General features: G+C 36.8%; 3 protein-coding genes and 2 pseudogenes across 6 annotated transcripts; 2 read left to right on the top strand and 3 right to left on the bottom strand.

Annotated features, from left to right (window-relative positions):
* The first annotated feature begins 3,664 nt into the window (after positions 1-3,664).
* On the top strand, positions 3,665-7,831 carry LOC120173764 (LEC14B protein-like). 2 transcript variants are annotated; one of them, XM_039180836.1, is made up of 11 exons: positions 3,683-3,755; positions 4,253-4,287; positions 4,373-4,788; positions 4,898-5,017; positions 5,683-5,760; positions 5,955-6,131; positions 6,448-6,525; positions 6,623-6,798; positions 6,947-7,105; positions 7,183-7,243; positions 7,492-7,831. In XM_039180836.1, exons 2-11 carry the CDS (start codon positions 4,278-4,280, stop codon positions 7,693-7,695), a joined length of 1,479 nt encoding a protein of 492 aa, XP_039036767.1. In that variant the 5' UTR covers positions 3,683-3,755; positions 4,253-4,277; the 3' UTR covers positions 7,696-7,831. The 2 variants fall into 2 exon arrangements, with proteins under 2 accessions (XP_039036766.1, XP_039036767.1); XM_039180835.1 differs by lacking the exon at positions 4,253-4,287 and having other exon boundaries at positions 3,665-3,755.
* Positions 7,832-9,181: 1,350 nt separating this feature from the next.
* Positions 9,182-11,339, bottom strand: LOC120173755 (annotated as a pseudogene).
* LOC120173763 (autophagy-related protein 18g-like) lies at positions 10,845-16,424 on the bottom strand. Of its 3 annotated transcripts, XM_039180834.1 has the most exons (10): positions 15,844-16,424; positions 14,941-15,405; positions 14,094-14,531; positions 13,603-13,848; positions 12,660-13,490; positions 12,432-12,592; positions 11,893-12,023; positions 11,556-11,795; positions 11,240-11,400; positions 10,846-11,138 (listed from the first exon to the last, which is right to left on the bottom strand). In XM_039180834.1, exons 1-9 carry the CDS (start codon positions 16,015-16,017, stop codon positions 11,387-11,389), a joined length of 2,700 nt encoding a protein of 899 aa, XP_039036765.1. In that variant the 5' UTR covers positions 16,018-16,424; the 3' UTR covers positions 10,846-11,138; positions 11,240-11,386. The 3 variants fall into 3 exon arrangements, with proteins under 3 accessions (XP_039036764.1, XP_039036763.1, XP_039036765.1); XM_039180833.1 differs by having other exon boundaries at positions 10,845-11,123; positions 11,240-11,795; XM_039180832.1 differs by having other exon boundaries at positions 10,845-11,138; positions 11,240-11,795.
* Positions 16,425-17,491: 1,067 nt separating this feature from the next.
* Positions 17,492-19,413, bottom strand: LOC120173766 (receptor-like cytosolic serine/threonine-protein kinase RBK2). Its single transcript, XM_039180838.1, has 7 exons — positions 18,873-19,413; positions 18,547-18,798; positions 18,302-18,456; positions 18,145-18,224; positions 17,912-18,047; positions 17,681-17,830; positions 17,492-17,587 (listed from the first exon to the last, which is right to left on the bottom strand). The coding sequence occupies exons 1-7, from the start codon at positions 19,234-19,236 to the stop codon at positions 17,492-17,494; spliced, it is 1,233 nt and encodes a 410-aa protein (XP_039036769.1). The 5' UTR covers positions 19,237-19,413.
* A 3,838-nt stretch (positions 19,414-23,251) lies between these two features.
* LOC120173791 lies at positions 23,252-25,144 on the top strand (annotated as a pseudogene).
* The last annotated feature ends 1,079 nt before the right edge of the window (positions 25,145-26,223 follow it).

The following is a 26,223-nucleotide window of genomic DNA, read 5'->3' on the forward strand; positions in this document are numbered from 1 at the left end:
AGAATTAACCAACTGAAGATCCACTTACCTTATACAAGGCTTCATGGTGGAGAGGAGGAAGAAGAAGACTGAAGAATACTCTGGAGAAATTATCTCCTTTCCCACGTTTTTATATCCATTAAAAATAGAATAAAAATCTTCTCTTAGAAAATACCATAATACCCTTGTTATTTCCAAACTTTACCATTAAATCCAACATCAACTTTCCTCAATTAAATCCACGAACTTTTAACTTATTTCGAAATCGAGCACGTAGTTTTTAAAAATTTGCAATTTAGTCACTGACCCTGATTTGAGATGTTACAGTTATTGTGCTGACATGATAATCAATGATGTTGATACGATAATTGATGCGTGAATGATGATGTAATTTAACAGTTTGTCGACTTTGAAGGCATAATTAATTTTTTAACTTGGTTATAGGATAATTTATTTTAATTGAAAGTTTAAAGATAAGTTTTTTTGTTTAATTAATTATGCTTTCTAACTTGTTTAATTAGGCACTCGAAGTCGGCTAACAAAATCAAATTTACCTCTACATCACAACATCATTTACACGTGGACTATCATGTCGACTTCATAGACTGTCACATTAAAACAATGTAATATTACGTAGCACCATAATAATCAATATCAATAAAAATGATATTATAATTGAATGACTTTGTAAGAACAGTTAATATGAATAAAAAACAAAAAACGATATTATTAATTTGAATTTTCTTCATAATAAAAATGGGCCTTAAAACAAAAAAGTATAGATATTATTGTATGAATATATATATATAAATGGAATTTATAATGATAAGGGGGAAATGGGTAGGCCTTAACGAGTTGGACCAAGCATTGGACATGCCCTACTGGATAAAGATGATGCTTAAACCCAACCATAAACTTGCGCTATCGGATATTTCAATTTAAACTGGACCCCGAAATCATCTATTTGACACCTCATAGTGTGCACGAGGGTTTCCTTCGAAATTAGGTTAGTTTTATTATGTATATATATTCTTTCCATTTATATTGTTTAATCTAATTATTACGTTTTATTCGTATAGGTAACACGTATATAAAATTTTATTAATATAAAATTTTTTAGTTTTTAATAATTATTCGTTTATGATACGTTTTCCCGTACATTTTCGATTGTTTATTCGTCGTTTTACTTTTTTTTTAGGGTTGAATTTGACATCACAATATCTGATTAATATGCGCTTATTTGTTATCATCATGATCTTCCCTACTTTATATCATAAGATTAGATTTACATACATGATTTGAATTTGTCGATAGTTTTTTAGTATTATCATCTTTTGTGATTTGTTTGTAGATGTAGTAGAATGTGTTTGTATCTATCTTTTATTCAAGTTTTTAGGGTTTTTAACATTTTCCTTGTATGGTCAATGTGTCATCTTAACTGACTAGTTTTTGTGATAATAGTTACATAATAATATTATAATTATATGTTAAATTTACATTTATGGTCATAGACATTCATTATAATTTAAAATATTTTTTATTTTCAATAATATATATATATATATATATATGATAAAACGTTCACCACAGTATTTGTAAATTCTAAAACTTATAATTTCCATCTGACATTTAATATAATTACTTCATTACGAAATGTGATATTTTTCTTTACTTAAGTTGGTAATAAGTTAATGTCACGTTAACAATAGTTTATTATAGTTTTAGAATTAAGAACGAACACACGGTTTTATATTAAGAATAATGAATATATGATTTTTTTTAACTTAAAAGATATTATTAAATATTTAAAATATATGTAAATTTAAAAAAATTATGGGAAATCAGTCCTTATAATTAGAGTGTTTGACGTATTTTTAGTTTCAATAGGTGGTTAAAGCAGCTGTGCACGTCCCACCTATAGAAGGTGTACATTAGAAGATTGAAAAGTTATTCTCAGCCACATATATGTTTAATCTATTTTCATTCAAATAAATTAAATGTTTAGGTTCCAAGTTGCTATCAAACAATTTTTTTTTTGGATTAAACAATTTATTACCCAAAGAAGAGAGTTCCTGCTAAAAAAACAAAATCAACATTCTAATAACATCGATCACCCTACTTACAAAACAATGGATCGATTAAGCTATATCCCATTGATTATAAAGAGTAATATTAACACTATCAAGTCTATTTATGTTCATACCCCTTAATTGTATACCAACAATTTCTTAATAATCTTAAGCATCTCAACAACATTTCTTGAGTAGCCTTGGAACAATCTTCTGTTTCTCTCATCCCATAGAATGTAAGTTTGAGCACACCAAGCTAGTTTCATGATTGTTGTGAGTAAATATTTTCCTTTCCAAGCACCACTGGCCCATGCTACCTCAGCCTCCCATGATAAGGAATTTCTCCGCAAACCACTTAGGCTCAACACAACCTCCCATAATGTAGAAGCCAAAGGACACTTAAAGAACAAGTGATCCCTTCTCTCCAAAGCATCGTTACAATTAACACATGTACCTTCGATATCAAGCCCCATACACTGCAACCTATCCATTGTTGGAAGTCTATAAAAAAAACCATCCAAGCTACCCACAAAGAACCCTTTCCCGCAAGGATATTTCTGATTAATTGCATCATACACGCTTTATCCCAAGTCTTTATATCCTTTATACCAAGCCCTCCTTCAGATTTCAAAAGGCATATCTTCTCCCAACTTACTCTGGCTCCAGTAGTTGCCTTATCAGACTCTTTCATGAAAAAGCGAGAGCAAAGCTGCTCAATCCTTTTAATAACAGATTGAGGCATAATAACTACCTACACCAGTAATTTGCTATACTAAACATTACTGCTCTGACTAATTCAAGTGGAACACCTAAATATCTCATAGGCAAAAAATCTTGTTTGAATCCAGTAATCTGTTTAATTTCCTTTGTTTTACTAACAGAAATACCAACAACAAAAAATCACTTTTAGCAACATTAAGCTTGAGACCAGGCATTTCATAAAAGTAATCCAAAACACTTGTTACTCCAACAACATATTCAACAGTTCCTTTACAGAAAATAAGCAAATCATATGCAAATGTTAAACAAGTAAGACATATTTTCTTGCATTTAGGATGAAAACCAAACATACCTCTAACACCAACCATGTTAAGAATCCTTGAAAGCACATTCATTGAAAGAACAAATAAGAAAGGAGAAAGTTTCTCCTTGCCTTACTAGAAAGGCAATAAACAATAAACATATATAAGATATACTTTTTAATATGATTAAATCTATGCAGCACGGCATAATAACAATAAACATATTATTTTAGTAATATATTTATAATTTAACATATTTTCAATAATTTCTTAAATATTAAATAATTTAAACATACATAAGATATAATTTTCAATATAATAAATTTATTGATATTTTTTAAAATTGAAACAGTTGTTTAATTACAATTTTTTTAAGAAAAATAATCTGAGAGTAAGTATAGGGAGTATTACTTTTTTCTTATATTTAACACTGACAAGGCAACTGTTGTTGAGACGAGACAGGTGAGAAAGGAGAAGGGAATGTCGAAGTTAAAACCTTTAAACGACAGATTAAAACAAGCTCCACATGTCAAAGGGACACGTGTCAATACGTGAATCAATCATGTCCTCCTTATTGCACCCGCTCCAATCATCTTCAACCCCAAATCCATGAACCCAGATTACATTTGCCGGCGAACTCCTAGTCTGAATGAATCTCAGGATTCTGTAATTGAACTAAAAAAAGGTAAGCTTTATTCATCTCTTATCCACTTCATTTTTTTTCAAAAAAAGAAGAGACCTTTCATTTAGTATCCAGTTCTTGTTTGTTGTTGTCGTGTTCAAAGTAAGATTGGATTTTTTTTTATTTCACAATTTAATCTTTGTTTTGTAAGTCTGACTGAGTGGTAACTGTAACATATTCCAAGTAACCGAGGAAGAAAGTTTAACTTTTGGCTTGTTTTTGGAACTGGGTTTGGTTTAAACTTTCATGATCATCACTAAATTTATGGCGGTAAACTAGATTACATGTGATTTTTAGCTAATTAAAAAGCTAAAATTATTCATTGTTTTGGGTTTCTTTCATATTTTCTGGATAATGAAAAGGCACTTAACATTGGTCAAACTGTGTGCTTGACTATTGATCATGAGTTCTGTCTATTAGAATTCCATGTTTTGTTCTTGGCATTTCAAAAATCTTCATATACCCTATTTCAACTTGTTTCTTCTTTTTCTTTCTTTCAGGTTTGACCTGTTAAGAACCCAAATTATGTACTTTGGTATGAAGGGCTAGAAGATATGTGTATGCATTGTTCATAAGAAAATATCTGAAGTGAGTTTATATTGAATTAATGTTTGTTACAGCCGGTGGGATTGCCGTTGATGATATGGGGTACGCCATGAGTAGGCTGGATACAGAATCTGATTTGTTTGATGATGGTAATGACATTACCGAAGCTGGTAGCAGTAATAGGACCGACGAACCATTGCGTAAAGTAGATGACGAGATTGCTCAGCTTACGAACATCAGTTCAGGGCCTCCTGGTGGACTGTGTCAATTCATGCCTGGAAAGCAGCAATTACCTGTTTCACCGGTGAGGATGCTGGCAGGTCGAGAAGGTAATTTTTCAGGAAGAGGAAGATTCTCATCGGCAGATTGTTGTCACATGCTTAGCAGGTATTTGCCAGTACACGGTCCTTGGCTTGTGGACCAAACGACCAGCCGGGCCTATGTTTCTCAATTTTCAGCCGATGGTTCTCTGTTTGTTGCTGGATTTCAGGTATCTGGTCATTGCCTTATATCCTAGTGAGATTGACTTGATATTGAATTGATCGGATTATAGGTAGTAACAGATTTGATTTAATTTGATTGCGAATGTATGGTTCCAGGGAAGCAATATTCGAATATACGACGTAGATAAAGGTTGGAAAGTTCAGAAGAACATTCTTGCTAAAAGTTTGCGTTGGACAGTAACCGATACATCCCTTTCTCCTGATCAGCGCCATCTCGTGAGTTCGGACTAGATGTGTTTAATTTCAACCGAGTTTCTTTTACTCATTATTCTAAGCACAATTTCTGATGCTAAGGGAATATATTGCTGAAATAAACTCTCCCTATCTGATTTTAACTTGTCCAAGTGTCTTTTTTCCTGTGAACTAGAACTTTTCGAAAACTACTATATTTGATATCTTCCGCGGAGAACATTGTGGCTAAGATAGTGCATTTCAAGCACCGAATCAATAAAATCCCAATTTGCATCCCCATTTTCTTAAGCTTTTATATATTCTACTAGCACTTCAGCTTTTTTTACAAACAAGGGTTCACAGTGATTGGTCAAAGCGGGTAGCTTCTGAGTGCTAAACATATTAGTGTATCATTTAGGATGTTGTGGTCTCTCTCTCTATGGGGCATGAGAAAACAATACCAGATAAAACTTTAGTCTCTGATGTCCCGATCCTTGTTTTGTGTTCTAAAAAGGAACAAATATAGGATGTTGTTTCATGAACTTGTGCAGAAGGCTAGAGAAATCCACTGCCTACACTGAGCTTGTAATCCACGTAATAGATTTGTCTGCATATCTGTATATGTACCCGTCAATGCCTGCTTTGTCTGGTTATCTGTCGGCTTTATTTTTTGCAGATATCTTAATCAAATCTATATTCCTTTATTTCAGGTTTATACCAGCATATCACCTATAGTTCATATTGTTAATGTCGGGTCTGCTACCATAGAATCCCATGCAAACGTCACGGTAAAATGCTTTCCTTTGTAATCCTTTGTCACCTATAGAGTAACTAGAAGGATCGTATTTTTAGGGTAAGCATTTGTGGTTTGAAGTAGAACAACATGAAATATTTTGATCATGGATGTCTAGTATATTCATCGAAGCATTAGTTTTCCCAACAATCTTGTTGTTCTCACTTTTGGAGTTCTAATGTTTATCAGGAGATCCATGAAGGATTGGACTTCATTTCTGATGAATATAGAGGATATTCTTTCGGAATATTCTCTGTGAAATTTTCAACCGATGGACGAGAACTTGTAGCTGGAAGCAGTGACGACTCAATATATGTTTATGATCTTGAAGCAAACAAGCTTTCCCTTCGAATTGTGGCACACACTGTTAGTTCACTGCTCGTGTATTCTCAATAGGATAAGCTTGTCCTTTCAAAATTATTTTGCGGCTGTTTATAATTGAATTCTTTGTCACGAACTAACTTGAATGTGTGAAATAATAATAAAATATGATAGACGTTGCTTTATTTTTTTTCAACAAAGGTATTTTTTGCAAATCACTCACTAGCTATAATGTGCTTTATATTTGGATTGTTGCTTTACCTTGCTTCCCACTCTAATGTCGTGTAATGCGGTGATTCCTTTCCTTATTTGGATCTCTAATTTCAGGGGACCTAAAGTTCATTTGTTTTTCATCTTGCAGGCTGATGTTAACACGGTAACCTTTGCCGATGAAAGTGGCAACTTGATATATTCCGGGAGTGATGATAATCTCTGTAAGGTAAATTCGAGAACACGTTACAGAAAGCTGGGATGTAGAGATGCTGTGTTTTCACTTTTGATTAAGTAAAAGACGATAACGTTTTGATTTTGTTTAGGTGTGGGATAGACGTTGCTTCATTGCAAAAGATAAGCCAGCAGGAGTCTTGATGGGACATCTAGAAGGTATTACATTTGTCGACAGTCGTGGAGATGGTCGTTATTTCATATCAAATGGTAAAGATCAGACTATAAAGCTTTGGGATATCAGAAAAATGTCCTCCGATACCTCTTGGTATGCCTTTTCTTTTGGCTTCCAATGTGCGTGGTTTAGATTTTTCTCCGCATGCACAAGTCATGAGTGCATGCTATTTAACCGATTCGGATTTTGGCAATAGTTTGAAGTTAAAGTTGAAGACATTTATTTTCTTATGTTCTTGCAGCAATTTAGAGTTTAGGAATCATGAATGGGATTACAGATGGATGGACTACCCACCAAAGGCTAGAGATTTGAAACACCCCTGTGACCAATCTGTGGCTACTTATAAGGGTCACTCGGTCTTGCGAACTCTTATTCGCTGTTATTTTTCCCCCAAATACAGGCGAGTACTCTTATTGGTTGTTTGCTTGATATTAGTCAAATGACATTGTCACCGATTTTTCGATTCTTTTGTTGCAGTACGGGACAACGGTACATTTACACCGGGTCACACGATTCTCAGGTTTATATTTATGACGTGGTAAGTAACCAAAAGTTGATATGCTTTTTGTTGGACTCAATTTGCGGTTGTGTATGTTACAAAAATGTCGATTGCCGTCAGATAAAGGCAACATGCAGACGCAGTGAATGATTATATACTGAAATGAGTGCTAATTAGAGACTGCAGCATAATGCAATAAGTCATTGCTGAATACCAAACACTTCTGGCCTATGCTACGCAACCAAATTCACTTTTACAGATGGTAATAACACGGTTATGCCTTACAGGTAACCGGAGCTCAAGTTGCAGTGCTAAAGCACCATACATCGCCAGTAAGAGACTGTAGTTGGCACCCTTACTACCCTATGCTGGTCAGCTCTTCATGGGACGGGGACGTGGTTAAGTGGGAATTCCCCGCAACGGAGAAACACCCTCCCCTACGAACAAGAAGAGAGTCCGGAGCCAATAATACTATTGAAGGTGATTCGTGAAACATGTACGCTATAATCATGCTACATACACAAGATCGTTAACTGTATCTGCATGTGTTTTAAGTAGCAGGTCTGGCATATTTTACATTATTATTGAATAAGGTGTAATTGTTTAACAACAGTTCCATGTATAAAATGTAAAATTAAATACATAACTTCAGCATCGTAGTTTATTTTGTTGGATGTATAAGCTAAAGTCAGCCCTCCGCCCTCCAATGTAGAAACACCATATACGCAATACTCACTCTGCATACAATACAAGTTAAAAAAAATGGTTCAGATCGTTCTAAACTTCTAGGATTCACTTCGGTTAAAATTGTCCAGCTTAACATATGTAAGACATAAGGGCCCCTAAAATCGTCCAAATTAACAAAGCAATAATAATTTGGGGACCAATAAAATAGTTTATCCAAAATTTTATTTTAGTGTTTTTATTACCCGCAAAAATTATCAAAATGAGACCCTAAAATGATAAAGGAAGATGTAAGACATAAGGGTCCCTACTTAGGCGGATTGATGGATAATAACATAATCAAAAGACCTATTTACACTTAATAATTGCACCCCAGGCCCAAAACGCCATAATTAATAATTACTAGGGAAAAAGATCATCTATTATGGCAAAAATAATCAGCAACTACTCCCACAGTCCATAAATACCCAAAATTTCACTCTTGGCACTGTGTCATTGTCTTTTTCTTTATCAGATGTCTTGCATGGGTAAGTGTGATGGTCCGGCATCTACCTAATATACCATAATCTTTTACGGTGTACTTCTGTCTTTGATTTGTTAGATTATCATGCACATGAGATGAGCTAAGTGGCAAATTACAAGAATTTCAGGTCTCATTTGGCCCGAATCACAGTAAAATGTAACGCTATAAACCGGCAAAATAAATGGGTTAAAATTAATAACATGAGAGCATGTGTGGTCCTTTAACTGTTGTGATAAATAAATAGGTTAAAGTTTGAGTTTTGGGTGCTAACGTTTGCTGATCTCCATGTTCCCGGAAACTGTAATATTATTACAATGTTACATCCAGTCCCAGTCAAACCTAATCACTTTTCTTGTTTTCCATGTGTGAAAGAGACGGGTCGGTCGGTTTTCGTTATGAGAAGGACAAGTACTAGGATCACTTCTATTTATAGATTAGTAATAGCTAAATTTATTGTCGTATAACCTTTGAATTATTTCACTGGCTCGGAATTAATTAAAAAAAAAACTAAAAATAATTCTAATTCAGAATTAATTTGAACTAAAACCACCCACCTAACTCATCAGGTCTCGTCCATCTCAAACAATACTTGTCCCCGGAATTGTGACTACCGACTGATTAAGTACATAATAGACCACAGAATAAATTGTATCCTAAGGTATTAACCACAATAAACTCACTAATTTTCACCCACGAAATATCAATTGTATCCTAAAAATTTCAGTTTTTTCCCAAAGGTATCCTCTACAATACTGTCGAAATTACCAAATCTATCCTTTTCATTCATTGCACCGGGCAGCAGGCCTGGTTTTCTCTTTACCCACCTTCAACGGGCACGCTATCTGAACGGGAGGCACCATGCAATTATACTGTAGGCATACCGAACTATTCAGAGGAATCTCCTCCATCCGATTAATCTCGATTCCGGTCAAGTAGTTATGATGCAAATAAAGTATTCGTATGCTGGCCGATAATAACCGGCCCACGAAGCTAGCCGGGACCTTGCCGGTGAACTGGTTGTTGTTCAAGTAAAGATTCTGTAAGGTCGAGAGCATTGGTGATATGTAGCCCGACAATCTGTTGTGGCTCAGATCGACGGTCGGTATCGTCACTTGTTTGGCTGGTTGGACTGGGCCGGAAAACAAGTTCCTTTCCAGCTGAAGGTTCGTGATTGAAAACGAGAACAAACGGCCCGGGATGGGTCCTGTGAATTGGTTCAAGCTTAAGTCTAGATAGTTTAACTTGTTGAGCCGGGATAGAAGCTTGTCTACCGGTCCGGTCAGCTGGTTGCATGAGAGGGAAATGGACTGAAGGGAAGCAGGGAGGGAGTTCGGAGCGAGCGAGCCGGAGAGAGCATTGTGTTTGAGGTCCAGCCGGGTTAGGACTCGGGAACGAAACGCTGGAACGGAGCCGGTGAGATGGTTGTGACAAAGAATTATGTTGGTGAACTCAGGCAATGTTCCGATGGAGCCAGGGATTCCTCCGGTGAGCTTATTGTAGCTGAGATCAAGTTTTAATCCTCCTCAGTTGTCCCAGAGTCGCTGGAAAATTCCCGGTGATGAAATTCCAGCTTATCGCAAGAAAACGAAGACCCTTCAACTGCGAGATTGACACCGGTCGTTGCCCATAGATCCGACCAGGAACAATGGATAACTCTACGAGAGCAGATAGTTTCCCGATGACCGAATCTATCCTTCCGGTTAAACCCGGCGAACCAGAACGTGGATCACCCAGATTAATAGCCACTACTTTTGTTTGACTCACAGTAAACGTCGGCGAAGTTACAAGGATCGGAAGTAAAATCCCAGGAAGCCGAGAAATTAGAGCCAGACAAGTCATGGAGAGACTTTCTAATGGACTGTAAAGCTAAAAAATCAACCGGGTCTAAAATCGCAAAACCCAGGAATCCACATTGAGACAGAGCAACCAAAAACAGATCCTAAGAGCCCACATGCATTCTCCCTTGTTTAGTCATTCAATCGATGGATCAAAGTAGACCCGAAAAGGGAAGGCTTTTGAGTAGGCAAATGAAGCTTTGTCATGAGAGAAAACTACCGGTTTCATGTGAAAGCCTTTAATGGCGAAACTATCAGCATAGAAGATTATATTAATACATAACGAAGAAACAAAGACCGGCTTGAAGAAGAAGCCGTGGTTGTCCTTGGTGGATGATATTTGAGCTTATTGATAACGACTTCTTAGAGAAGATGAATAGGACAGCGTTGACGGCGTACTTTCTAATTCTAACACCGATGAATGTAATGTCTTTTTTTGGCTTTTAATTATTATTATTATATTAGTTTTTCATCATTATTATTGTTCTTTTACTGTTCTTGGTTTTTTGGTTGCTTTATTAGGGGCAGGTTCAGGGGGGTAAACGGTTGCTCCATTCGCATTTCGTGTGTCCTTTGTTCCATTTTACACAACGTTACTTTATGTGCTTTGCGTTCCAAATAGCACTTAACTATTGAATGTGTTGAGTCAGACCCCTTTGTGTCCCAAGTCCATTACTCCATATTTTAGGCAGTGCCAACTAAAAGAAAGATGAGTGCATGCTCTTGCTACACTTTAAGCATCGATCGCAAACAGTACAACCATCATTGGTCCCCCCTATTTACAGGGTGCAATGCATTTTGGATCGGAAAACATACCTTCGCCTCAGCTTTTCACAGCGGCTTGAACAAATACTGCAACTGATGAATCCGGTTCAACCTGCCAAAAAAACCCCTACCATGTAAAGCAAAGAGAATTTAGTTTCAGAAAAAGGTAGGACAAAACGGGATGATTATTGATAAAAGCCGAATTTGTTTGAGCAATCAGGTTTCTACCTTCTTAGAACACAAACATGCCATCAAGCATTTCATCATTTCCCCCCATCCTCCTCCAGTTTTTCCTTCCCATAGTGGTTGCTGCCACTGTCGACGTCATCATTGGCATGTACAAATAACTTGCCGCTTTTACTGTGCTGTAAGATATCATAGTGCTCTTCCTGGAGATACCCGAAATAAACTTTAATCTGTTTTGCAGAAAATGACGACTAATCCGCCAGAATGTTTCTAGGCGCATCATAATGGTCTACATGCAATATTGAGGCATTGAAAGACGGCATTCCATCTGCTTTACTTCTTAAAGGAGGCAACTTACTCTCTGAAGAGGAAAAATCGCTCGTCATAGAGCAACCAGTATTGGAGTATATATTCTCTAAGTGCTGAAATGGAGTAGAATCGACAGTCAAAGACTCCTGATTCAGTACCAACGGCTCAATGAAGCCATTCCCATCTTTTCCATGGCAAATTCCATTCAGACCCTGGTAAGTGGGTGGATAAGGCTTGTCGCAGTTAATCTGATCAAAATCAAGTAGATTATCCAGTCTCCTTGATGAACCTGACGGGAATCGTAATCATCAAATGATGTGATTTTATAGGCAAGGGCATTTTGGTAGCAAAACAGATATTGCTTTTGAGAAATCTCATAGGCTTACCTCCGGAACTTTCATTCGAGCTAAGCGACGCTGGCTTTGAATGACAAATAATAACCTCTTGTGAGGCTTTATATTCACCTTGATGACGATCAGGAGACGAGGACAGAGGATATTTCCCAACAGAAAAACACCTATATGGAACAACCAAGTAGGTTCTTAGGAGATTCCAAGCACAACCTTAGTAACAAACATGCACATTAACGACTTTTTGGCTTCAATCGATGCATCTGGAACTTGTTGGAAACATCAAACAAGTATTGAACTTAAATCCTTAAAAATAGGCAATATTTTGCCAGAACATTTTTCTCCTCCAATTGAGTACAAAATAATGTCCCAATATTTTGTACAAGAAAATTTTCCGGTAGATTCAATTCAGCGATATCAAAACATTTCAGCTACATTTTCCGTGAATCATCAGGCAGAATAAAACAATTCACATAGAATCAACAATAACCAGAAAGATTAAGCAAGGGTATCATCAAATTCAGAGTTCAAATATCGGTAGAGCTACAAAAAACCAAGAATGGAAAGGCAATCACCTGTCATTCCAGCTAGATCTGCTACGATGGAGACTATCAAAAACAGGTAATAGTTCCTTGCTTTTTTTTATTTCAACTTCATGAACTGGGATCAGCTCAATTTCGAACTCACCACCTTTACAACCATTGGCTCCCGGAGAATCCATCATGTAGAAAGAAATCTGTAATAATGAAACTCAACTGAGGTATTGCACCAATTATGGGGAGAATTTTAAAAACATGAACTACCTTAGTCTTTTGCCAAATTGGTAACCTCCAGGAGTTCACTTGCACCTCTGCATTGGAGAGGTACCAGTGGAAGCTATCGTGGGGTTTTGTCGGAAATGGTTTTGTATTCTTTTCTCCGTTATCATTAATTTCCAGAGAATCCATGCTGAATTCCTCATTCACTGATTTACTTTCAACACCTTCAGCAGCATCTTGTCTCTCAACAGTAGCCTTAGAAATACATTCCTCTCTTTCTGGCCAATCTGACCTCCTACATACGTCCCACCACTGAACAGGTTCAACTTTCACCGTCAAGTCATCCTCTCGTACATGTGCATATGAAGTTGTCTGAACTCGTAAATTACTAGCACCTGAATCTGCCCCAATTGACGGGAGAAGCTCATGTTGAACTACATGACCGGATGGAGTATAAACTAGAAGATGTTTCAAGGAAGTAGTTCTTTGGTCAACATGTTGAGCAGCGAGTGATATAGAATTATGGAAAACAGCCGCAACAGCACCAGATGGCACAAAAATCTTCCCTGTTGCAGTATTCGCAGCATTGCTAAGTGTACTAAGCCATCCAAAACTACTGTATTTTATCCTGCTGACAACAGAAAGCGCAACAGGTAGTGGGGGTGGGAAAGATTGCTGATTAGCGACACAAAACGAGGTAGACCACCATGGAAGGGATAAAACTGGAGAAAGAGAAGGCTCTTCACCCTGAGAACTGAGTGTTTGAAATCCTGTATCACCTCCAAAAGGGGATAAGACAAAGATATGGCAAGTCCCCTTGGATGAAACAATTGCAACCCACTGACTATACTGACTAAAGCAAATATCTTGAATCATCTGTTAAATTAAACGTTTTTTTTTTTTAAAAAAAAAAACAGTAATATTAATATGCAATCTGCAAGAGGAACATAGAAAATAAGATATATATTGAAACTAAATTTGTACTAACAGCTGATGTTATTCCACGATGTAGCTTGTAAAGATGCACGTAAGAAGAGCTCCAGTCATGCCCTTGAACACCTGATCCAGAACGCACATACAATGGCATAATCCTGAAGATCTTTATGTTATTTCCATATACTGATGCGGTGACCAGAAGGGTCCCACTAGGGTCAAAACTTAGTGCAGAGATTGAGCTTGTATGAGCTTTAAATTGAGATATAACATCTCGAGAAACAAAATCTTTTACGACAACCTACAAAATCAACCATTTAAACCATAAGTGTCAGTAATTGGATACTTCAAATCTCATCTATCATGCAAAATATACTCTCTTACTAGCATATAAAGAAGACAGCACAGTCACTAATGCATCCTCTCAAATCTAATTATGATATAATTTCAGTCATTTTAAAACACATATACTTTTATCTCTAAGGTAGAGAAAAGAAAATTTTTATCAAAATAGAAATGAACTCTACACAAAAGCATAAAACTAACCATTCCTGCAAGGTCAATATCAGCTCCTGCCAGTCTTCCAACTTTCCAAACTGAATTTTGTGACACGGGAGAATTTGAGCCGTCAGGAAGTAGCTCTTGACAACACTTGGATAAAGTCCTGTATCCCATATCTCCCACGTTGATTAGCCCCGTTGCCAAATGCTTAGTAGATTCCATTGCATAACGAGCAACCAAACTACTTCCACCTGGGGGTGTTGATGGACTCGCACCAGGAGAAGGGGTAAGCTTTTGTGGGCTTAACCGGTCAGTGTTAGACAACAGTGGATTATTGGAAGCATATGCTAACCACCTTGGTCCCACAGCCATTGGACCAAAACCAACATTAACCCCAAAGGCCCCTTGTCCTGAAAACTGGGGAGTAGGATAGGTGAGGACACTAAACTTATTCTCGAGAGTGAGGGCATCAAAACAATATATCTGCAACAATACAAGAAGAGTTGGTTATGATATATGCAGCACAAAGAATAAATTAGAATAAGGGTAGTGCACAATCTTCGTAATTTTGCATTGCCTTCGATTGGTGTATATCAGGAGAGTTGATCAGCCTACTACCTTTCGACTGACAGATTACTTGCATCACTAGTTAAAGCAATACAAGAAACTAAGAGAAATTACAGACTGAGATCACTGACAAGCAACTATAACAAAACTTAGAAAGAAAAAAGACATAGGTTAGAAGAAAAACCTACTTTACTGACAAGTCTTTATCATAAAATAAAGAAGCAACAACACTGAGTACTTTAATCTACACCTTGAAACCCCCGACATGCAAAATGACTTCATATTTCAGCAAACTAATGTACTGTTTGTATCAGCCAGCACTTACCTGTGTTGCAAGACCTACAGCTACAATCCGGGAACTGCATCTAATCATGCAAACGGATGATCTAAATCTCAGCACATGCACATAACAGTGAGACCGAAGAGAGTAAAATCGAACTGCTGTAGGTGAGCTGACAGAGTTTCCTAACTGTGACTCCATACAACAATCTCGGGCCACCCCAACTGAATGGCCAGCATTCTGACCCAAGCTTGAACTATTGGTTTCATAATCAGCAACGACCAATAGCATAGGATGTGATGACCTGAATCCTTCTCGTCCATCTGAACTCAGAGGGCAAGGCTGCATCTGTAAGAATGAAACTGGACCACCGCGCTTTGAAACTAGTTCACTGTAACTAGAGGCATCCTCCACATCAAAGACTTGAAATCCATTCTGGTAACCAAGTAAGAGAACATGCTTGATGTGAGACGGACCAAGTTCCAACCTGTCAAAGCCAGCCCATGTCACCTGTTCATGTAAAATAACGGAAGCATTTGAAGCACCTAAAAAATCCAACAGAATTATGAAACTGAACTAAAATTTACAAAATTTACACCAAGGCACAGAGAGCAGGTCAAAGAATATTTAACAATGATTTAAAGCTAAACCAAATAGATTCCATTCCTTGCACCTCACTATACTAGAGAGATTTTTTTGTGCCTTACACCTTAGGCAATATAATAGTTAAAGCGCCTAAAGTTCACCTTGCACCCTAGACAACACTGAGCTAAATGGTTATCGACGAGTAATGATAGCGAGTGATGAGAACAATTAAGCTTTAAATCACCATTAATTCATTACTTACGCTAGACAACTCTACTGAGTAAACTAAAAGTTTTCAAAAGATGAAAGAAAGCAACCAGACAAACAAATGTAAACGACCGATTCTGAAATGTAAAGTGAAACCTGATCCTTGGGATCTTCAGAAGAAGTGGAAATGGATGCAGCGACGGAAGCACCAGCGGAACGAACCGTGGAAGCGACGTTACTAGCATTCGTGGAAACAGTCTTCAAACAAGACGAAATAATCCTTAACGAATTCGGAAGCAAGCCATTGTTCCTTCCTTTCCCTTTCCTCATCCTCCAACTATAACCACGTCCTTACTCGTACTGAAACTACTCTCAAGCACCACCGCCACCTATTTTTCTTCTCCTCCTCCTCCTCCGCCACCTTCACCACCAGCATCACAACGGCCTTCCTCAACATTCACCTCCGGTAAGTAACATCTCCGATCTCCGACGATCGGATATAACATCCAATTCTCCTGATCGCCACACAAAAAACCGGCTTGTTTATGCTTTGACTCCAAGGGAAAAAAGCTTATTTCCTCTCTATCCTCTTTACTATATAAAATCTATTTATCCAATCAATTTCTTGTCACTTTTACATAATCATAATCTTATTTATGCCTGAGATTAAGGGTGAAATTGGAGGTTAAGTTTTGGTTTCACTGATGTGGACTTGGCGGTGTGGTTTTTGCCTTCTGGATCACAACACGCAAAAAAGCCTGAAAAAGAAATTTAAAATTAAAATAATGAACACTGTGACTTTTGTCTTTTGACGTGATGTCGGTTGTCGGGCTGTTTTTATTTGCTGATGGTTTACTAAAGTTTGTCTTTGCATTGGGCCTGTTGGATAAATGTCCTGCTCTCATCTCGTTTTAGGCTCTGTCGGGTTGGTTATGAATGTTTGTTACCGAGTTTTATAAAATGCATTTTTAATTTTTGTAATAATTAACTAATTTTTTAATGTATCAAAGTTTATAAAAAATATTTATTTTATAAAAGAATTATTTAGAATCAATTCTAAAATTTAATGTGAATTAGAACAAAAGCAATATTATTTATTACTATTATACTACAAAAATAATAAACAAAATACTATTTTTCAAACTTATATAAACTGATAATAAACTATGTGATATTATTATTTTAAATATAATTCATTGATAGTTAATACAGGACATCAAATATAAGAGTAGTATTCAATACCCTCATCAATGTAGATATGAATTACGCAATACAACCTCCTTAAGGATCTCTTAGGGGAAAAAATCTAATTAATTGCATTCAGTGTAGATACGATACCATTTCATTTAATGACGATAAGGATTGACGAGGAAAGGTAAGTAGGATCACGGTGGTCAACGGAATTACTCGCCGCCATGGGTCAATAATAAACAAACACATGATAATTTAATAGGCAGCCTCATTGAAAATATATATATACTGATCCTTCAGGACTTTTATCATAACTTGCTCTAAAAAAATAAATTAGAAAAAGAAAAGACATTGGCTCTTTCATGTATTTATCCGACCAAAATTGACTAAACCATGGGATATCCTTTACTTTTGTCTCCTTTCCTTCTGTACGTGTCTACTATGTCCCAAAGACACTGCCATTCTTCACTTTCGCCTCCTCGGAATTCTTCCCACCCTGTTCGGTTCCACTTTTTTTAAAATTACGAGAAAACAACGTCGATCCTTTTGTCCCCGTTGAACTTCATTTTTATTGCATGCACAACTTGTTTCTAAAGGTTCGATCTTCTCCATTCTAAATCTCTTCATGGAAAGCTTTTGTAAAGAACGGGACCCGACGTTTTCTCTTGCTCATTAAGCTGTTGGGGTTGCCATTAAGGAGCTGTATAACCTGCACGCACATATTAAGAATCAATTGTTAAAAGAAAAACTGAAGAAGGTTATGGTCCAACGAGCTGACTTGGGTCGTAACACTATATCATACCTGACTCATTTGTGGGCGCCGTATCGAAGACTGATGTATGCACATCGTTGCCGCCAAGAGGACGATGTTCACTTGGCGGACATTGTAATTTTCTCCAAGAGCAGGATCGATCAGCTCTCTAACGTTGTTGTTCTTCAGCAAAGGTTTTGCCTGCCAATAAAAAAGCATAAGCTACACTTGCATACATAGAGAGTCATCGAGTCAGATCATGATGTGTTTCTAGTGGCGTACCCATAATACAAGGCTCTGCCGAGAGTAATCCAAAGCTCTGCGACCAGTGACGAGTTCCAGCAACAATACACCAAAGGCGAAAACATCGGTTTTCTCGTCGACTATGCCGTGCATTAAATACTCAGGAGCCAGGTAGCTGCAAAAAGAAAGCAATAAAGGGAATCGGCTTAATTGTAGATTCCCCAACTGATAACTGTAAAGAAGTATAGTTTCAGGTTATACAAGTTTCGAACCCAAATGTGCCTTCGAACTCGGAAAATGTGCGGTGAGTCCATTGTTCCGGTAGCCATTTCGCGAGCCCGAAATCACAAATCTGTCACCGAATTTGTTACTAATAATATGAAAACCGTAGTAAACTGTTCACATTTCAGGGTTTTGTTTGAAGGGTACCTGAGGATCAAAGTCCTTTGTAAGCAAAATATTTGCAGCCTTTATATCTCTATGGATGATTCTCCTCTTACAACCTTCATGAAGGTACCTTAAACCTTCAGCTGTCCCTAGTGCAATCTTAAACCTAATATCCCATGTCAGTTTTTCCTTCGAACCTGTACGAAATCAATACGTAAAGGACATTCATATTCGGATCGATTCGTTTGATGTTCATAACCAAGCAATTTTCGATATAATGAACTCACCGTAAAGAAGAGAGGCTAAGCTCCCATTGGGAGACAAGTCAAGGACAAGATGCATACCGCCTTCAATTCCATAGCCAATTAGCTTAGCAGTATTGGGATGGTTAACATGAGCCATAATCCCAAGCTCGGACAAGAAATCCCCTATAATCTCATCGGTTGTGCCTTTTGTTAGCCTTTTAATTGCAACAAGCTGCCCATTTGGTAATCTCCCTTTGTAAACTTCAGCATAACCACCCTTTCCGACAAGATTCTCTGCAGAAAAAACAAATCATTAAACCAACATATTTGGTCGAGTTTCAAGCAGCACAAAGTATTGAATTACCGACCAGTGCTGAAGTTTTTGGTGGCAGTTTGAAGCTCGGAGAGAGTGAAAACTTTCCTCGGAGACCTATCGTTAAATGAATTGCCGTTGGCCAGAAAATCCGGTGCAACGGCAACATTTTCTCGCATGCTATTACTCCTCAACGAGAGCCTAAACGATCCAAAAGACTGCAAATTGGCTAATGATTTCTTCGATTTAGTTCTAAATAATTGCGCCAGCCCTCGCCATCGAGAACCTTGCTTCGAGTTTCGCTCGTTTGCCGAGTCTATATTTGGTTCTTTACAAGAATGGCTCCTTTCAAAATCTTCACTCTTGAAGAAATCTTCAAGAACACCAGTGGGAGAACATGAATCAACCTTCTTCTCCATTTGTAAAGTTCATTGAGAGGAACCAAGACAGGGGAAAAGAACAGAGTAATCTGTTTTGGTTGTCTTCCCCCAACCGTTTAACTTGCAAAATCGTTTTTGTTTCTCTGCAAATACAATCACGGGTTAGAAACTTCAAGAAAACAAGACGTAAATTGGTAATAGAACAAAAGAGAAACCAATAAAATATCATTAAACTAAGCAACATAAGGGGGGGGGGAGACGACAAGAAAGGTGAGAAAACCCAGAAAACACGAGTAAAACGAAGAAAGCAAAGGCAATGCGTATACCATCTGAGGATAGGTGGAAACTCTTCGGAGATAGGTTATTGTTAGAGAAAGAAGAGGGAGCACATAAATTTTTGCAGTTTAAGCTTTTATCATCTCTTGCTTCTTCTACAATATTGTTTATAATGATTTCTTCTTCATAAAATAATATTATTATTATTTACTTCACAACTAAATAATACTTCAGCTTAAATAATTTGTTTACTTTTAATTAATATTAATAAAGAAAGAAAATATAAGCTCATCCGTACTTTGAAAAACTTCGGTTGGTCAGGCACGGCTACAATGAGTCCCCCTTTGAGTTGTGGAACGTGACTTAGTTAAACACGTGGAATTTTAACGTTGTCTCGGCCGTGACATGTAATAACTCCGTCTCGTTTTCAATGGCTATGGATTATGAAGTTAAAAATAATATTCGATATTGAAATATTTATCTAAAAAACCGAGTATCTATTTAATAGTAATTAGAAAAAAAAGGACAAAGAGAGAGATTTATAAAGGCAATAATATTTTGAATCTTTCCACTAAAATCTAGACAAGTAAATTAAAATCTAAACAAAAATCAGTTCAGTTAGGGTTTCTGGACAGATGGATTATGGTATGAGCGTATCGTATTGCTAAGCTTTCGTTTTATTTGGTCAAAGTGTTTAAAATCCTAAATTACACAAATTTTCTTAAGGATAAAATGCACTTGTAGGGTTAGTAATTGTAATTTTAATTTCTTTAGCGATACAAATCAAATATGGAAAATATTACACATAAAAAAAATCAACGTTAGTGTTAAAGAATTAATGCACGATGTTCAGCATGGACATAATGTTAAATTTATGTAACTAGTCAATGATATTCAACAAGGACTTAGTATTTCTCTTACGGACCATTTATGTACATAACTACATCGTGATTAAAAAATTAACATGTTTATATATTGCGTGTACGAGTGTAACAAAATCATAAATTGTACGATGAAATTTTAATAAAAAATTAATAAAATATATCATAATAAAACATATTTTAATAGTTTATCTTAAATTTCGTTATACTTTGTAACCAAAACAATAGTTTATCTTTAGATACACACACAAAAAAGAACAATAATTAATCTGGTCTGTAATTATTATTACCTCATTGATACGTAGTCTACAAGTTTCACCTTATAAATCATTTTTAATCACACGTCGTCCCTCGAGTTAGTTAAACCAACTTAATTCCACTTCCGATGAATTATTTAAGTGCAATGATAATAAATAATTGTCAATGTTTACAACTCCCTAAATTGTCTTAAATCACCACCGGAAAGATTAGAAATTTATATAATCATTTTTATTACCTCGTTTATAAAATTTAAAATTTATAAAATTTTAAATAATTTATCAAGTAAAAGACCTGATAGGTTTGAGATAAAATTTAATTCCAGGTTATATCTAAAAGTGTCCCCGACGTCAGGTTGAGAGCAACTTCCGTGAAAAATCTCCGACAGTCAGAATTATGAATTGTCCACCGTGATGCTCTAATTGTTCTTCTCAATTGTGGTTGGTGGCTCATTTGGGCCTTACGTTATACAGATGATTTGATAAGTATTAATATCAGATTTTGCTTTGTCGATTACCGCTTATTCTCTTGCCCTCAACAACTAATAATTATAGGTTAATCATGATAATACAATTATTAATTTTTTTTAATTTCACAAGTAAATTTAATGTGATAGATTGATAAGTGTAATGAGACGAGACGACGATAACTTGTGGGGATTGCCTTCGCCTGCAGCCTTCCTTGCATTGCCCAATTATTATAAAATGAATGTCCCTTGTTCCCATATGTTATGGGGTAAGAGGGAGGCAAGATAGTAGGCTGCCCCCAACACTAGGTTGAGAGCAGCTTCCGTAGGAGACCTCCAAATTATGAAATGCACTCCATAAGACTCAATCCCATGACCTCAAGATTAAGAACATTGTGTTCTACCAACTGAGCTAGATAGTCATTTCGCCCAATTATTATAAAGTTGCACTTATTTTAAATTAGCAATCATAATTTTTTTTTTTAAAAAAGACGGTTGTTACACCATATTCATGATATGGAGCGACATATATATGAGAAGATTGCATATTGTTTTTATTATATTTTAGATTGCAAGTTGAAGTATTATAATAGGGCTGATAGGCATTAGCTTTCCGATTACTTTCTCTTTATCCATTTCTATATTCCGTTCCTAAAATTGATTTAATATATGTGTTTTTATTTAGAGTTGAAACTATATTTCAAAGTGTTTGAAATGTGATATTTAATTTTTGAAAAAGAAAAGATGTTATTTCAAAAATGGCGTTTGATTTTGTTTTCATTGGGAAAATGGATATAAAAACTGAAGTACTAAAAATACAAATAAAATCAACTTAAAAGTCGTATAGAGACATAAAATGATGCCATGCAACGTAAAAGGAGCAAGTTGTCGCCTACGCCTACGCTTGGAGCAAGTTTAGTGTCAAGGGGTTAAAATAAAAGTATACAAATTAAGAGTTTACGTTACTAATTAAATAAATGATTGTTATTTTTAGAGACCTCATATTCAAACACCAAAGATTATAAAGGTGTTTAAGATTCCACTGTTAAATAATTAAAAATCTTCATAACATATACTAGTTTATAATCACTCCTAATTATTAAAATTATTTGATTATATTTGTAATCCTTCTCATATATAATATAATATAGTCCTTGATGCTCTCTAAATGGGCCAAAACCCTTGCATCTTCGAAAAGGCTAGGCTAAGTAGATGGGGCAAATAGTTTCGTAATGGTTGGTATCGAGTTTTTAGGGTATCTGAGAAGGGACGGACCATATGGGTCGGGCCCTAATTCTGAGTTGATATACGCAATAAATTTTTATTATTTTATCTCTTCCAAGATTTTATTCCAATTTTATCCTTGAATTTGAGCAAGATTTAATAAGAGTAACCGAGCATATAGATAGTATTTTAAAACTAACAAAGGCCTTCTATATATACCATAAAAGTTTGAGGGCCTGGAACCATCTATTCATCAGCGTAGTTCTTTGCAATGGCGAAACATGATGAGGGGGGAGGGAATTGGCCCTGAAATTTTAATAACTTTCATTTTTATATATATTCAGATGCAGTTACATATTAAATTAAGTTAATACTTTCAAAATAAGTATGGAGTGTATATTTGTATGATTCTTGTTAATCATGTCATTAAAATATAATAATCAATGTTAATAAAAGAATTTGATCGATAAAAATTTAATTAAATGTAATTTTATATACATAAAAAGTAATTAATTTTTTAATCAAGGTTTTTTCATTATTAAACCTCCATAAGAATTTACAAAAAAAAATGTAGAAACCCAAGTCGGAGCAGATACAAACAAAACCAACCACATCATCATGAAATGTTATTATATTACACAAGGCATAAAGTTCCACTTGCCAGCTCGCTTTCTCCGTCTTCAGTTCTCTTCGATATGCACTTCGCTATTCTGTTCTGTTCTGTTACCATTATTTTTCTCTCATGGTAAATCAAGTGATCCAACTCGCTCTCGAATCTAGTATTACAACTAACACGACAAATAGTCAAACAGGCAAGGCGGCCTTTGCCTTCCAACATCCATTTTTCACAAGTCAAAACTCTCCTCCTCCCCCATCTCGACAACTCCCACTTCCCTTCCTTTCCATTTTCATTTCTCAATCAATGAATTTCTAGCTATAGCAACAGTTTCCCTTTCATCCTCAAATGTCCAGTTTCTTCTTATTATTCTTCTTCGTATCAACTTTCTTCCCACTATGCCTCGCTCAGTCATGTCCTTTAAACTTCACCATCCTCCGCCCACTCATCCCCAATCCCAGGCCCCGCCTCAGTACCTCCATGGAGTGCCACTACGTCGTCCAGGGCCTCCACCTCGTCCTCTCCGACTACCTTAAACGCACCTCGTCCTTCTTCCCTCCCTTGGACACCGCCGAGTCCTGTTGGCAAACGTACCAAACCCTCGACCGGAACTTCGACATGCGTTCCTCTTGCGGTTTCCAAACCGCTTGGATCTCCCAAGGTTGTTTGAACTTAACCACCAAATCCAGCTTCGAAGCTCTGATCCCCAACGCCACCTTATCCGGCATCGTCTCGAATTGTAACCAGTCGTTGCAGGGTTCGGCTTGTGCTTCCTGTACTCGAAGCTTGGCCAATGTGCAAGCTCTGTACTTGTCCGACAATTCAACTGCGAACGTGTCGGACTGCACGGCCTACCCGTCTATTTACGCCGCTGCTTTTGCTAATTACCCCGGACCAACTGATGAAGATACTGCCTCTTGTTTGTTCTCGATTGGTCCTAGCAACAACAGTAAGCGTAGGAGTAACAGAATAGGTTTGATTTTGGGTGTTTTGATTGGTGTAGGTGTTGCTTTAGCTGCTTTGATTGGTGGGTCTTGGTTTGCTCATAGAAAGCACCAGGCTTCCAAGAGGAAGAAAGGAAGAGAGAGAATCAGGAGCCTCGAGATGGGTAGCTTGGGTGGTTCGGGATTGGGTTCAATCAGTGAAAGTACTAGCTTGATTCACTTCTCCTTCGAAGAAATCAAGGAAGCTACTAAGAATTTCTCGAGAGACAACATCGTTGGAAGAGGAGGCTATGGGAATGTCTACAAAGGTTATTTATCCGATGGCTCCGAGGTTGCCTTAAAAAGGTTCAAGAACTGTTCTGCTGCCGGCGATGCCAATTTCACGCATGAAGTCCAGGTAATCGCCAGTGTTCGGCATGTCAACCTCGTTGCTTTGAGAGGATATTGTACGGCCACCACCACGTTAGAGGGTCACCAGAGGATAATCGTTTGTGATTTAATGAAGAACGGGAGCTTGTATGATCATCTGTTTGGTTCCATGGGAAAGAAACTCAGTTGGCCTATTCGACTAAAGATTGCACTCGGGACAGCTAGGGGACTGGCTTATTTGCATTACGGAGCACAGCCTGCAATCATTCATAGAGATATCAAAGCAAGTAATATACTTTTGGATGACAAGTTCGAGGTGAAGGTAGCGGATTTCGGACTCGCAAAGTTCACACCGGAGGGGATGACTCATTTGAGCACCAGAGTAGCTGGAACAATGGGATATGTTGCCCCTGAGTATGCATTGTATGGTCAATTGACAGAGAGAAGCGATGTGTATAGCTTTGGTGTAGTGCTTCTTGAGCTGTTGAGTGGAAAGAAGGCGCTAGTAATGGATGATGATAACCAGCCTTCTTTAGTGGCTGATTGGGCATGGTCATTGGTAAAGGCCGAGAGAGCATTGGATGTTATCGAAGACGGCATGCCAGAGTTGGGGCCACCAGAGGTTCTTGAGAAATACGTGTTGGTTGCGGTCCTTTGTTCGCATCCCGAGTTACAATGCCGGCCAACAATGGACCAGGTCGTGAAAATGTTGGAAACAGACATTTCGGTTCCAACGATCCCTGAGCGGCCAATCCCTCTAGTGGCTCATATCGATGACATTGAGAGATCGAAAAGCAGTAATGGCTAGGGTCAACTCTCAGGTTCAGGCTATCAGATATTTGTTTACGAAAGTAGTCATCATTCAGGCCGTAAGGTGGAAGGGACAAGTTCAAGTTAGATTCATTTGAATTCAATATGGGGCACAAAATTGCATCCCACATCTGTAAAGAAGATCAAATTGATTTGTTCAACAAATGATGCTTCATTGTTTTATTTTTCTTCTGGAAATTCCTCATATACATATATACACGTCATGTTTTTTCCATCCTGTGGCATGGAGTTTTGTTCTTATGAATACAAGGTAATTGCAAGAAATTGAGATTTGTTTAATGCAAGAACGTGATTTCTAGACCATATCGCCTGATTTGCAGCCTTCTGCATGTGCTGTTGCTTCTGCATAATTAATAGCTACTATATTAGAATATGTATATACATATTGTACGTAGAACTGGTGCAGCTGGTAAGCTTGGACAGAAAATGGATAACGGTGCACCTGCATATACTTGTAGACGGCTATCTTAATCGGATTCAAATTTTAATAGTATATATAAATATACGTCTAACACGAATATATTTTCTTTTTAAACCTTTCCATATATATATATATATATATATATATATATAAAGAGGGGATTATATTCTCATATAGCACCCTCTTTCGGATTTCGAATACAGATATATTTTTTTAATAAAAAAAGTAGTTACCAGGGGCGGCACTGTGTATAAGTACCTGTGCTGTTCCAGCAGCCATAATTTAACGATTACTGAACATTGTTGACTGAATGTGAATTTGTGGTGGCGGAATCTCATAAGACTGCCAAATGGTAGTTTTTGACTTATCTTAGCTTGACCAACAATTACTATGAAACCAGTGATGGACGAGTAATGTTAGAATGGTTGTATTTTTATTAATAATTGAATTTTATAATTTCACGCTGTCTAAAATTTTAATGCAAAATTCGTATTTTTAATATAGAATCGACCGTGAATCCTTACATGAAACTACCGTCTTGAACGTGAATTCAAATTGTCTTAAAAGTTGACTAATCAAAGCTAGAAAGGTCGCTGGTGACAATGAAGACTATACTAAAATTTAGGATTTAACTCCTCCACTTACACCTTAAATAGTTGAGCCTCTCTATTTGTTAGCACAATATAATACGCTTTAATAAAACCAAAAAAATTAAGATTCGTTTTGATATGATCAAAAAC

This window comes from Hibiscus syriacus, unplaced genomic scaffold, assembly GCF_006381635.1.
Source record: "Hibiscus syriacus cultivar Baekdansim isolate YM2019G1 unplaced genomic scaffold, ASM638163v2 tig00111983_pilon, whole genome shotgun sequence".
In the NCBI taxonomy this organism is placed as follows: domain Eukaryota; kingdom Viridiplantae; phylum Streptophyta; class Magnoliopsida; order Malvales; family Malvaceae; genus Hibiscus; species Hibiscus syriacus.